Source organism: Molothrus aeneus, chromosome 1, assembly GCF_037042795.1.
Source record: "Molothrus aeneus isolate 106 chromosome 1, BPBGC_Maene_1.0, whole genome shotgun sequence".
In the NCBI taxonomy this organism is placed as follows: Eukaryota; Metazoa; Chordata; class Aves; order Passeriformes; family Icteridae; genus Molothrus; species Molothrus aeneus.
In genome coordinates this window covers 27,375,873-27,388,985 of record NC_089646.1, presented here as the reverse complement: position 1 = coordinate 27,388,985, position 13,113 = coordinate 27,375,873, and the positions used below count along the sequence as shown (strand labels likewise).

The 13,113-nt window shown below is 39.5% G+C and overlaps 1 protein-coding gene across 1 annotated transcript; it reads left to right on the top strand.

Moving 5' to 3' along the window:
* Positions 1 to 333: 333 nt before the first annotated feature.
* On the top strand, positions 334 to 4,319 carry NDUFA4 (NDUFA4 mitochondrial complex associated). Its single transcript, XM_066553888.1, has 4 exons — positions 334 to 508; positions 1,126 to 1,214; positions 1,546 to 1,606; positions 4,101 to 4,319. The coding sequence occupies exons 1-4, from the start codon at positions 464 to 466 to the stop codon at positions 4,155 to 4,157; spliced, it is 252 nt and encodes an 83-aa protein (XP_066409985.1). The 5' UTR covers positions 334 to 463; the 3' UTR covers positions 4,158 to 4,319.
* The last annotated feature ends 8,794 nt before the right edge of the window (positions 4,320 to 13,113 follow it).

The window sequence follows — 13,113 nt, the reverse complement described above, 5'->3', positions numbered from 1 at the left end:
GTCCCTCCGTGCCGGGCGGCCGCGGCTCCCGGGCCCTGCCCGCCGCGGGCAGCCCTGGCGCAGGCGCTGCCCGGGCGCAGGCGCTGCCCGTGCGGCAGGGGCCGGCGTGGGGCGGCGCTGCCCGTCTGCCCCGGGGTGCCCGGGCCGGTGCCTGCCGCCGCCCGCGGTGCCCGCGCTGCCGGCGAGACGGGGCCGCGCTAACGCGGGGCTCGCGCAGGCCGGGGAGCGTGCCGGGGCCGGCGCGGGGCGGCCCTACGGGCGGCGGCCGGTGCGAGTCGGCGGAGGGCGCGCAGGCGAACGCCAGAGCTGCTACATCCGGGCTGCGGCGGCGGCACCTGCCGCGGCGGGGGCCTCGGTGACATTGGGGCTCGGCGGCTGAAGGGGGAGGCAGCGCTGCGGAGCCCGCAGATAGCGAGATCTTCGCCCGCACCCACCAAACCACCACCACCCCGACACCGCCGCCATGGTGCTGGGCATCATCCTCACCCACGCGAAAAAGCACCCGGCCGTGAGTACCTGAGCCCGAGTACCCGGCCCCGCGCCCGCCCTTCTCTGCCGTCGCTCGGTGTCCCCGGCCGCGCCGGTCGCCTCCTCCTTGCCCTCCATCTCTTGGCGTTCCTGTGCGTGCCGAACCCCTGGACCGCCCGGAGCTGGCCGAGCAGACACGGCCAGGTCCCTTTTTTCCTCCGGTTTCTGCGGCCTTGCTCGTGCTGCAAGGCTCGAGGTGGCCCTTCCGTTCTTCTTGCCCACCATTTGCCCCCACTCTAGCCCCCTCGTGTTTCTGGTTTTGTTATCCGAGTACAGGCGGTAGGGGCCATTTTGGCGGTGAAGGGACGGTTGTCTGTCGCAGAAACGCGATATAACAGAATTTTTGGTTTGGTTTTGGTCTCTCTGGTGTAGGACTGTTTTCCTCATACCTGCCTCTTCATAGCTGCTAGTTCCTCAATGACCCCAGGGATACTCTGTAAACAGAGAACTTCTGCCATTTGTTTAGAGGGCCACGTGTTCGTAAAATCTGTAAGATTGTTCTTTGGCCTACCATAGCTGGTGTCAGGAGTGCTGTGTATCAATACTATTCTGCTATATTGCGGGATGATACTTAATTTTTTTGTGTTGTTATTCCAGTTGATCCCTCTGTTTGTGATCATTGGATCTGGAGGTGTTGGTGCAAGCCTGTATCTCATGCGTTTGGCAATGTTCAACCCTGACGTTAGGTATGTATTCAATAATCTGCAGTGCCAGTCCTCTTGCTGCATATATTACACTCCACTGCCTTGGTTTGTATGTTTTTGGACACCTTAATGTCTTGGTCCAGGATCACCTGACATTAGGTGTGTGTAGCTTTCCTTGATTTGGAGGTCTCTTTGTTTACCATGATACTTAGAGACTGCTGACAAAGGACACTGCCTTTTGCTGTGGAAACTTGCTTGTATGGGTGATTCAATGACCTAATAACCACAGTACAGATTTCTTTTTTTTTTTTTTTTTTTTTCAATTTGGAAGATAGTGTTAATATTCTCTCACATCTTGCATTTCTCTCAATAGTTGGGACAAGAAAAATAACCCAGAACCTTGGAACAAAATGGCTCCCAATGACCAGTACAAGGTAAAATGACAAATACAGATTTTCAGGAATCATCATATTAGAGGTGTAGCCTACTGCTATAGGATGTTTGATTATATGGGAAAGTAGTTGGATGAGTGATGTATTCCTTTTTTGCAGCATTTGTTTGTCTCTAGAACTCTGAGCAGACATGGCTGAGTTTGAGGTTTAAAACTCTCCTGATGGTGGTTGATGATGGGGTGAAAGGAATCTGTATGAAAGCAGTCATATTTATTGCACTGAAAGGAAAAGAGCAACTGTAAGTGAGAGGAAGAATTTACTGGCTCATAATACTCAGAAATAAACTACAGGGAGAAGGACAAAACCCCAGAAGATCAGTTTTCTAAGCTCTAAGCTGTTGGCCTTTACTCATGGGAAGCACTGCAGGAAAATGTCAGTGTTTAATGTAACCATGAATTCAGGTCTGCAGGTCTTGATTTTTTGAAAACAAAACAATGTTAACAAAATTAATATCCAGTAAATAACTGGATGCAGTAGAAATGTTCCTTAGCTGATATTCAACTAATTTCATTGAACTAATGAGGAAGCATACAAAGATGTCTGAAACATTTGGTAGTTTACAGGCGTTCTGAAATCATAGACTCATTTATGTTGGAAAAGACCTTCAAGATTATTGAGTTCAACCTTTGACTGAACACCATGTTGTCAACTAGACCATAGCACTAAGTGTCATGTCCAGTCATTTCTTCCACACTTGCAGAGATGGTTACTCTACCCCCACCCAGATCAATCTGTTTCGATGTATGGCAGTCCTTCCAGAGAAGAAATTCTTCCTGAGGTCCAACGTGAACCTCCTCTGATGCAGCTTGAGGTTGTGTCCTCTTGTCCTGTTGCTGGTTGCCTCGGAGAAGAGGCCAACCCCTGCCTGGCTACATCCTCTTTTCAGGGAGCTGTAGAGAGTGACAGCCTCCCCTGAGCTTCCTGTTCTCCAGGCTGAACAACAATGGCTCTTTCAGATACTCCTCATATGACTTACTCTCTATATCCTTCACCAGCTTATTGTCCTTCTCTGGACATGAATCATGTTTTAATCATGCTTTACAGAAGTACTGTGTTAGTAGATTGCTGTTAAGAATATTTTAGGATTATTTTCAAGCTTCAAAAAAAGCAAACCTACTGTGTTTTCTAAGATAGTTTCTTGTTTGGTACCCTATACTACTATGCAAATCATTGAAATAAGTAGAAAAATCCCACACTTCCAAAATAAAACAGGTTGCAGTTCCCTTAAAAGTCCAAAAAGAAAATTTCATTCTTTTGTTTTCATTGCCAGTTCTGGAATGTTGCTGGTTTGTAAATATCTAAACTTGGCAAGTCCTGCATAGTGCACAGCACAAATTCTTTTAAAGAGTGCACGACTTGTGTAGCATTCCCCTCCTGCCTTAACATGCAAACACAGCCTCAGTGTTTGCCATATTTGGGTGTGAGAATCATTGGGAACATTTTTTCCAAATCTGCCTTGTGGGAGAGGAAAAGGACATATATTCTAATTTGAGGATGACTTTAGTAAAAAGTTCTTGCTATACAAGTCTAGCTTTTGATGGGATTTTTTTTCTATTATAAACTTCTCTTTGTCATACTAACTTCCTCACTCTTTTTCCAAAGAAAAGAGTTGATGACCTGAGCATTACTGTAGGAGTTGCAGAGAAAACTGTAATTTGAATGTGCTGTAGGCTGTTGTGTTTTCTTTAAGAAAATTTTTAAAAATTAAAAATTGGATGTAACTAAAAATGATCAAACGGATAGTTATGTGCTTTTCATCTTTTTGTTTTTTTAAGAAAAACTGTACTATCACGTGCTTGCTGTCAAGTCAGGCTGGGATGCCAAAATATGCAGTTAGTCTGCAGCTGGTCTCTCATGCATATGAGTTAGTAAACTCATCGTCCTCCATCACTTTTTGGGTTGTTCTGGATTGCTTGTAGCAGGATCCAATTATAATAGTATAAACTAAGCATGTGAGAGGATCCGTTCTGACTTTAATTCCTCCTTGTCATCCTTTGCAGTTCTGGATGCAGCTACCTAAACCAAACATGGCTTTTGTAGCACTGCTCTAAATGTTCCTTCGTGCCATTGTCTGTTCACAGACACTGTGCTTTGCACCACATGGCAAGCTGGCTTTTGCCTTCAGTATACAGGAGCCATAGATTTTGAGCAAAATGGATAAACTCATCAGTACTGTAAAAAGTTCCTCTGAATGGACTTCTAATTTTGGGGCTTAAGAGGAGACACTGTTGGTTTTTTCTAGTGGAAGACATGACCACTCATTTTAAATGCAGAGCTTCTAATACTGGGTATAAATTAATATTAAAAAGTTACTGTTTATCAAAGGTTTTTGTTTATTTATTAGTGCCCGGTTCACAGACTCAAAAAATGTTTTCAGTTTCCTGGTGTAAGTTCAATGATGTATATTTTTAGTGAATACCAGGGAAAATGTGTAATCAAGCTTCTTAATTAATGTTCTTTCCCTTCTCTTTCCTAGTTCTTCTCGGTTAATATGGACTACAGTAGCCTCAAAAAGGACCGTCCTGACTTCTAAAAACCAACAGTGTCCATAAGCTGCACAGAAAGGTCTTCCGGAAGCTGTTCGCACAAGTGTCATGCTTAATCATCCAGGAAATAAGTAAATTTGCCTCACACAGCACCAGGTCATGTGTTTGAAAGTGTTTTGATGAGGCTTAATAAATGTTTAAAACTTGAAGTGTCTGCTCTTTCATTTTGCAAAATGACAATATCCTCCTATTAACAGTTTCTGCTGTATGGTTTGTCAATAAGCAAAAGCCAATTCATGTTTCCTCTACAAGAAAACAAAGTTGGTGTGAAGTTATGCTCAATGTGTTGATCTCAGAAAAATAACTGCATGCTCATGCAGTTATACCAAATTTCAAGAATTTAAATGTATTTATATTTATATGTATGCATATATATATTTTTAATATACCTGAATTTATCTACTTGCCCCTTTAAGAAGTTTTGACTGCAGAAAAGTCAATGCCAGCAAGTCATTATCCATCAGGGAGAGAGCAGATGTTGCCATATGTTGCTGGAGGGAAGGAAAAAACAGACTGAGCTCTCCAAAAGGTTTTGTGTCCTTTTTTCTCTTCGAGTTTTGCAGGTTTTTTTAATAAACAGAAAGACAACTTTCAGTATTTAAAAAATAAATTTCTACAAACATTGTCATGATGTCCTGTGGATCACAGATTTAAGGAAGGAAAGCACGTAGCAGGAGAGGGTTTTGGGAAATAATTAGCTATTTATGCAAGAACAAAAAATACCTTTTAGAAAGGGCAGAATCTTATACTTTAGTACTTGGCTGAGTCTTGCTATGGGAAGACTAAAAGAAAATACTTTTGCAAGTCTGTAACTTATGGTAGGTTCTTTGTGCTTTACTGTGAACATCTGGCACTTCCTTGGATAAGGGGTATTAATTCTGGACTATCTGACAGAGTACAGCTATTCTTGATACTCTGCTTAAAGTTGACTCCAAGAATGTAGATAACTATAGCAACTATTGCAAGTAATAAAGCCAAGTCAAGCAGCAAGAACTTGAAGAAGCAAGACTATGCTGTGGTAATTGTAAAATAACGGATATTTGCAAAGACTTCATGTTTCATATGGAACAACCTTGTAGGTAAAATGATGTAGTTTATTTGGTAGCAGTACAGATTATCCTTTTATTATGAACTGAACCACTGGATAGACTCCCAGTTTTCATTTGCTTGAAAGGCTCTCATGAAGTCTGAATAAGAAAATGTGTGTTAAGACAAGAGGCATGATTACAGTGGTGGGCAAAGCCTGTGGGTGTCTTTGGGGAATTGTCCCTCTCTGGATCCAAATAGAACTGTTGCAACACTTTTGATCAATTTTAAAAGTATGTTGTAAAAACAGAAAGTGTTTTATAACTTGTTAGCTGGCAGTTCATTTGAATTTTATCTCTTCAAATACAGATTCTCTGAACATTTAGGAAGACCAATATTCAGGAAGTAAACCTGATTCTTAGGTGAGACAAGGTTATTCCTTTTGTGCACAGCTGATGAAAGCAGAGGCTCTTTTCTTAATAAAGGCACTTCAATGCATATTTAAAGTACATTTTAACAAGTGCTTAAGCTATTTAAATCTTTAAATACAGATAGACAAAACAAAAGGCAATTAATTCAGTGTTACTTGTCTTTGGCTATTACAGCATACTTGCTCCTAAAAATACACAAATCTTAAAGTCTTCTAAGTTTAATTATTCTAGAAGTTATTATCCTGAGGGGGCACTTCCTCCTTTTTCTTGTAGGGATGTAGTTCTGTTCTACGTTAAATGTAGTGGACAGTAGTTGCCATTATTTGCCAAACTTAAAAGTAATAAATGTCATAAGAATCTTTCCTTCCTTTCCTTCCTTTCCTTCCTTTCCTTCCTTTCCTTCCTTCACTTCCTTCCCTTCCTTCCCTTCCTTCCCTCCCTCCCTTTGTTTTGTAGGGTACTGTTGAAAGAGAGCCAGCTTGGCAATATTTTGTCTGTATTAAAATATTCAAGGATCTTAAGAGCTGCTTCTTTAAAACCATCACCTACCTCTTTCTTCATAAAACCAAAGATGGAATTCCCTGAAGACAGCATGAAGAAGTGACTGCAGTTTGGATTCTTATGATTACATCTTATATTTACCTTTGGCTATTTTATGAAACAATGAAATCCCATCTTTAGTAGGAAAAGTGAAATCCTTCATTAATGCCATGGCTTGTAATTTTGTTGAGCAGATGTTGTATTATCTGAAAGAAGCTGATATTCTGCTATCTTAGATTTCAGCTGAGATGGATACAGCCACTTGATTTCGTTTGTGGCACATTTTTTTGGAATGGTCAGTGTAGACCTGGTCTTCATGTCCTTTTCATGAGCCACATACAGAAGAGTCATCTCTTATTTTTGCATTAAAGCATTGTGCATACTACAGCATTGTGCTTGCATCAGATTTCTGTTAACAGAGTTATTCTGTGCCTCCTTATCAATGATCCTGATTATGCAGCAGAGTAATTAAATCTGAAATTAATTCTGCCCATCTAGGATAGAAAAATTTACAGGTTTCTGTCGTTCTAGCACATGAACACATATTTTATGGAACATCTGCAAAAAATTTTTATTTGCCCGCAGTAAGGAAAGCTCCTTGTAAGTATAAAATACCTAGCTGCCTCTAAGAAATTAGAAGGGTGTGCCTGATATTAAAAGAATAAATTAATTTTTTTTGTGGGATTTATAGGCAAATGTCATCTGAGGAATACATTTCAGATCTGTTTTCAACCTCTGCTTTGCCTTTAAAGTTTGGAGCATGACTATTGAATGACCTTTAAAATAAAGAAATGTATGTTTAATGCTGATTCGCTTGTAAGACTTTGTCAGGAAGAAAGATTGGGAAGTTATTACAGTAAGGAATTTTAGAAATGTATTTTGAGTGGGCTAATTGAAAAAATTAGAGATGTGCAGGTGGAGACAAAGTTATTGTTTCTACTGACTGGCCAGCCTTACTATGGATGCAGCTGCATGAGCTGTGGAACCATTTCTTCAGTACAAAGTGACACCCAACAAGTCTGTGACAACTACAGAAAAGAGGTGGTCATTAGCATCATTACCACAGTAGGGTTTTTAAACATTTCTTAATAGAAAACTTACTCTTCAGTCCTTGCTTTTGAAATCCAGAAGCTGGTTGACTTGATGCTCTTGTGATCCATTCACTTTTCCTTAGAAGTGGTCTTGACATCAGTATTTAGCCATGAGAAGTTTCTGTGAAGCTCAAATCATTTCATATCCTCCTCTGATCTTTAGGCTTCTTAAGACTGTCTTTGGACACTGCTATGATGGCATATTTCCCAAATGTATGCTGATTCTGGTGCTGTGCAGTTTGAAAGAAATTTGGTTTGGTTTTTTTTTTCAATAATTTCAAAGTGCTACTATCTGTGGTTGGTAAGGCTTAACACTTTCTAAGGATGACACGAACCAGTACAGTGCAAGGAGATACAAACCTCTTCCATTCTTAAAAAGCAAATCCATTTTTAGCATCCAGAATAATGCTTATCTGAACCAGAAAAATAATTTGCTTTCTTTTTTTTTTTTTCTCCTTTTTGAAAGTTTCATTTAAATGAAAAAATAAAGTAATGTTTAGACTTTCTAAGCTAACTATTCTCACAGTTACAAGGTGAAGAAGCTAGGAGATCACCACACTTCAATTTTCTTTTCTATTTTCAGTCAGAATCAGCGATGCTTTAGGTAATGTGAAATGTGAACATGAGTATGCAAGTAAAGGCAGGAAAAATGTATTGAAACTTCTGATAGTTAACTATCAGTATTTACCTACTAGAATTGACACAAGAGTGGCAAGTGGAACTCCTGCAAGAGACAGCAAGTTCTGAAGATGATGATAAAATAGTTTATTAACACATGGCAATGCATACATTACAAAGAAGAAAAGAAATTCTGCTGGTAATATTCATGGGTATTGTCAATGCTTTATAACAGTCACCTAAAATAATATTTCTAGGGTCATTAATTTGAATTACTTTGGACAAAATAATGCACTACACCATTTACAGTTCATCACTTTAATGTAAAGACAACTTTACAAGAGAACTGCACAAGCCATAATCCAATAGACAAATTTATAGACTTGTTTTTTTCACATTGGAAGCAAACTAACTATGAACATGAAATGTTTTCTAATTTTAGTTTCTCTACTGCAGGCAAATGAAACAAACTGCTGAGAAGGTAATGAAAACAGATTACTTAATGGTGAAAAATTTGAGTGCCATTCTTTTTCTACCAGTGGTGCCACTGCTGGAATTTAATGGAGTGGCACCAGTGTGTCTGAATGAAGATTTTGATCCCAGCTGTTTAAAAATAGGGTTGAATCTAATAAGATTTCCTCAGTACTGATAGCTTTTTTTTTCTCCCTATACTGAGAGTAGGAAGATAGAACTCGTTATTAGCATGAAGAAAGTGGAATTTCATCCCAGTTTCAAACTTGCTGATCTAGTTCCATGATGATTTATTTCAGATGTTCTTCATGTTAGGTCAAACAAATTTAACTTCCTAGCTTTTTTTGAAGATTAAGGGAGACAATTTCAGCCCAGCAATAATGTGCTTAAAATGACCAAGGATGATTGAAGCCTTTTTTTTAAACTTTCATGTGAAAGTCATCTCTCTCCTACCCCTTTATAAAAGCCCAGGTAAGTTCAGGAAGTATTCCAGGAGGAAAAAAAAGAGCAACAGACATGTGATGGAATAGACAGATGGAGCTGCATCAGGTTTTACATCAATTACAGTAAGTTCTTGGATTTAGTGTGGGTGCTTTCTTAGTTTATGTCCTTCAATTTCTGCATACATTTGACAATGCAGAAGTTGTTTATTACACCAGCCATGACGGCTTGGCCTATTAGGATACAGTGAGAATTAGGCTGAGAGTAAAGACAAAAGCATGATATTCCAATGGGTTTAAATTACTGCACAAATTAATAAAGAGTAGCAGAATAACTGCAGAAGAAGGTCTGGTGCACTGTCTTCTGAATTTAGATTACTAATGACAAGTTTGTATTAGTGCCTTAGTGTGAAATAAAAATAAAAAACAATTTTATGGGTCATTTTGAAAATAGCATTCTTTCTTTCTGCATTGCCTCATAGAAGCACAGTTTCTAAAATGTTCCAACAATGTAAAATAAACATGTGAACTGTGTCTGAACTGTATGCATTTTAGTTTATGCTTTCTCATAATTACTTAATTCTCAGTAACCATTTATATTAGTTTAAGCTCATAGTATTTTATGTCTCAACCTATGTTATTGTCTCTGAACAAAACTTGTCTTACGCTTTCAAATAGAAAAGGGCTTCAGAAGATCTTTCATCTTAAATCTAATTTTATTTTTATGTATGAAAATTAAATCCTGCATCACCAGAAAGAGTTTTTCAGCAGATTGGAGCATTGGAGCAGGTACCCTCTCACTTTTTCTGTAATGAAGTGTAGCAAAGGAGGCAGTTGGGTATGACTCTCCCCAAAATAAGGAGAGATAAAATTTGCAGGAGCTGTTTTATGCTGGTGGCACAACACCTAAATATGAAAGTACTCTTTTTCACAGATGGATGGATGGATTCTGAAGAATGACTACCTGACCTCCTTTTTATCCGGGTCCCTGGAAATTGTTTGCTTTTGTCAATCCCTGGCAGAGGGGAATAAGGGCAGGAGTTGACTAATGGCCCAGACTACAACAGCTGGGTACTTAAAAGTGATCTAGACTGCCAAGCAGTGTTTACTGAGTGAGGATAAAAAAGGTGACTCAAACCTTTCCTGTTTCCCATATCAAAGCAAATCTTTCACAGCTGGCCTGGTAGCTGGAGCAAAGACTTGAGTTTTTACAAATTCTACAATTTATTAACGTGCATTGGGCTGATAATGCATAGACAACCATGGGCAAAGTTAAAATGAGATCCTCAAATTTAGAGCATTTTGCCAAATAACTATTTTGACCACAGAGCACAGTATGCAGTGGTCAGGCAGTAGACATATTTATATCGTACCTAGCAGTAGACCTCCTAATCCTGAAGTGTAGGTGCTTGCCCCAGCAGTCAAATGAGTCATGTAGCTGCATTTACTGCCTCATGGAGCTTCAACAGTCTGCTTCAGGAATAGTGGAGCTCTTCTGAATGAAGCTTAATATTCCATTATCTACCTGTGCACACATCAAATGCAAAATAAACAGTCTGCTAGTGTATCTGAAATTCTATTTGGATGTGTTTTACTGTTTCTCAGTCATTACAGAGAGCTTTTATGGGAAAGAAGAATGAGCTTTTGGAGACCCTAGAAAGAGAGATTTGTTACATCCAAAGCAAGGAGAATGGAGAGACAGAAACAAGCAGCCTACTCACTCAGGCATAGGAAAGCAGAGGATGTAAAATGTGCAGGGGAAGCATAATGAATTTCTCCATTACAAATTATTGTCACAGGGAAATGTTTTTGTGTATGAATTCTGACATAGAAAATTGGATGGATTTTTTTGTTTGTATGTTGCATTTATTGAAAATGAGAAAAGCTCAGTGACAGCAGTATATGAATGTGTATAGGTATGTTGCTTAAGGTCTCCATTTTTCTTGTCTTCAGTCTTTATTCTCTCATCTTCTCCTCAGCTAGATAGCCAGGGTTTCTGCTTACTACCCTGAGAAATCCACTTCACTCATATATCTTCCTCTTGTCAGGAGCTTTCCCTCTGTGAGGCTATGCTATTTCCTGACATGCTGGAATCACTGGCTACTTTTGTGTTAAAAGAAATAGCACCTTTCCCCATCAACATCTCATTACAGCTGTGTCACGGGTTTCTGAGTAAGCAGAAAAGTTAAGTGATCCAAGTAAAACTTTGCAGAATTTGCAATAGAAACCTCACCAAAACATTTACCAACAAATGGATGATCTGATTGAAGCCTGATCTCTCTGAAAAAGAAGAGATCACATATCCTGGGCAGAACAGTATCACTGTACATTAAATAGATAAAACATTGTCACCTCTTTCAAGATTGTATGAGTGTGCTATTTGGTAGCATAAAACCAAATAAATTTAGTACCATATACAGAAGGAATATAGTAAATATTCTACTTAAAAATGCAAGGGTAAAGGACACAAAGGTATCTGTATTCTGTATTGTTTTGTTTTCTACTGAAAAACTGTTAATACCAAGTAGAAATCTTTGTAGATCCAGAAGAGACACATACAGTGTTACTTGTTTCAAATCAGATTTTGAATTATTGTATGAGGTACCTGTTGAAATGAAAAGATAGTTCCCCATAAGCTACAGCAGGCTTTGTATTAAGAGCTTGTTCACTATTTTAGGTTCTGTGAGGAAGGAAGGAATGTCCATGATGACATTTTCATATGTCACTGTCGTACAATGAGAGCAGCATTTCCCTTTAGGACTGGATTTTCAATAGGGTTTGGTGGTGATACAGTCAATTTTCTTCACAGTAGCTAGTATGAAGCTGTGTGTTGGATCTGTGCTGGAAACAATGTTGAAAAGGATGTTTTAGCTGTGGCTGAGCAGTCGAGGCCTTTCCTGCTCCTGATCCCACCAGCGAGCTGGGGGTGCTCAAGGAATTGGGAGGGGACAGAGCTGGGACAGCTGATCTGAACTGACCAAAGGGGAATTTAACACCATATGGCATCATACCCAGCATGTAAAGCTTGGGAAGAAGCAGAAAGAGTGGGATGTTGGTAGTGATAGTGTTTATCTTCCCAAAAAATGGCTAGGTGTGCTGGAGCCCTGCTCTCATGGCATGGTTGAATACCTACCTGCCCAAGGAGGCAGTGAATGAATTCCTTCTTTGTGACTTCTGTTCTACCTATTAAGCTGTCTGTATCTTAACCCATGAGTTTTGTTGTTTTGACTCTCCTGATTCTCTCTCCTATCCCACCAAAGGAAAATGAGAGAGATGTGTGGGACTTAGTTGCCAGCTGAAGTTAAACCCATGAAAGGTGGAGATTGTTCATAAAAGCTGCTTTACAAATCCAAGGTGTCAGAGAGGACTCTTAGAGCTACTTCATATATTTACTATTTTGTACATGCACACAAATACATTTAATATTAGCAAGTTCAGTTGTCACACAATTTTTTGATTCAGTGATTTTAATTCTGTAGAATGCATACTATTTTGCATTTTATCTCTGTTTCCTAAGCCAAATAAACCTTGCATTTTTTAAGCAATCCTGACTATATTAATTTTCTTAGGACTAATTAATTCATGCAACTTCCAACAGAGAAGAAAAATTAACTTGGGATTTCTAGTGAGAGGTGTACTTGGATGTTCTGGCTAATGCTGTCAATTAAAAGACCACACAGCTTGCTTTCAAGTACACCCTAAGCCTTAAGGAAACTTGTTCAGCAAAGTCCTGTGCCCCATAGCAGTGTGACTGTGGGCAAACAAGCCTGTTTTTCACACTAGTAGCAGTCCAGCTATGACCACAGCACACAGAGGTACCTCACACTGCCATAAGGCCACGGCTGCTGTGTCCAGGCTTTCTGAGAGCCATCTCAATTACTGCAGTGCAGCACTGCCCTCTGTCTTGTGAATTTATGTGGTCTGGACTACACTTTATGATTTTAAAGGGCAAGACTGAGGGATTTAGACCATTTCATTAAAAAAGAATCATGGGAATTCTGTGTTTTTATGCTTGCAAACTACAAAATGCAAACAGGACAAAGAGCATTCGTAACAAGTAAGTGATTTTTTTGTACAGCTGTGAGTATAAATACTTTCTACCAAAGTGTGCACATATATATACACAGTGCATGTTTTATATATAGATATAGTAGACACACATGAACTATTTTTAATATTTGCCCTTCAGGTGATATGTTCCACATTAATTAATTAACACAGCCACTACAGAGCTTACATACCCTGTGATAATTAAATGGCATATGGTCTTCTCTACTTCATAGGCATGGTGTGTCCTTTTGCAGCTGAATCTCTACAGGGTCATCA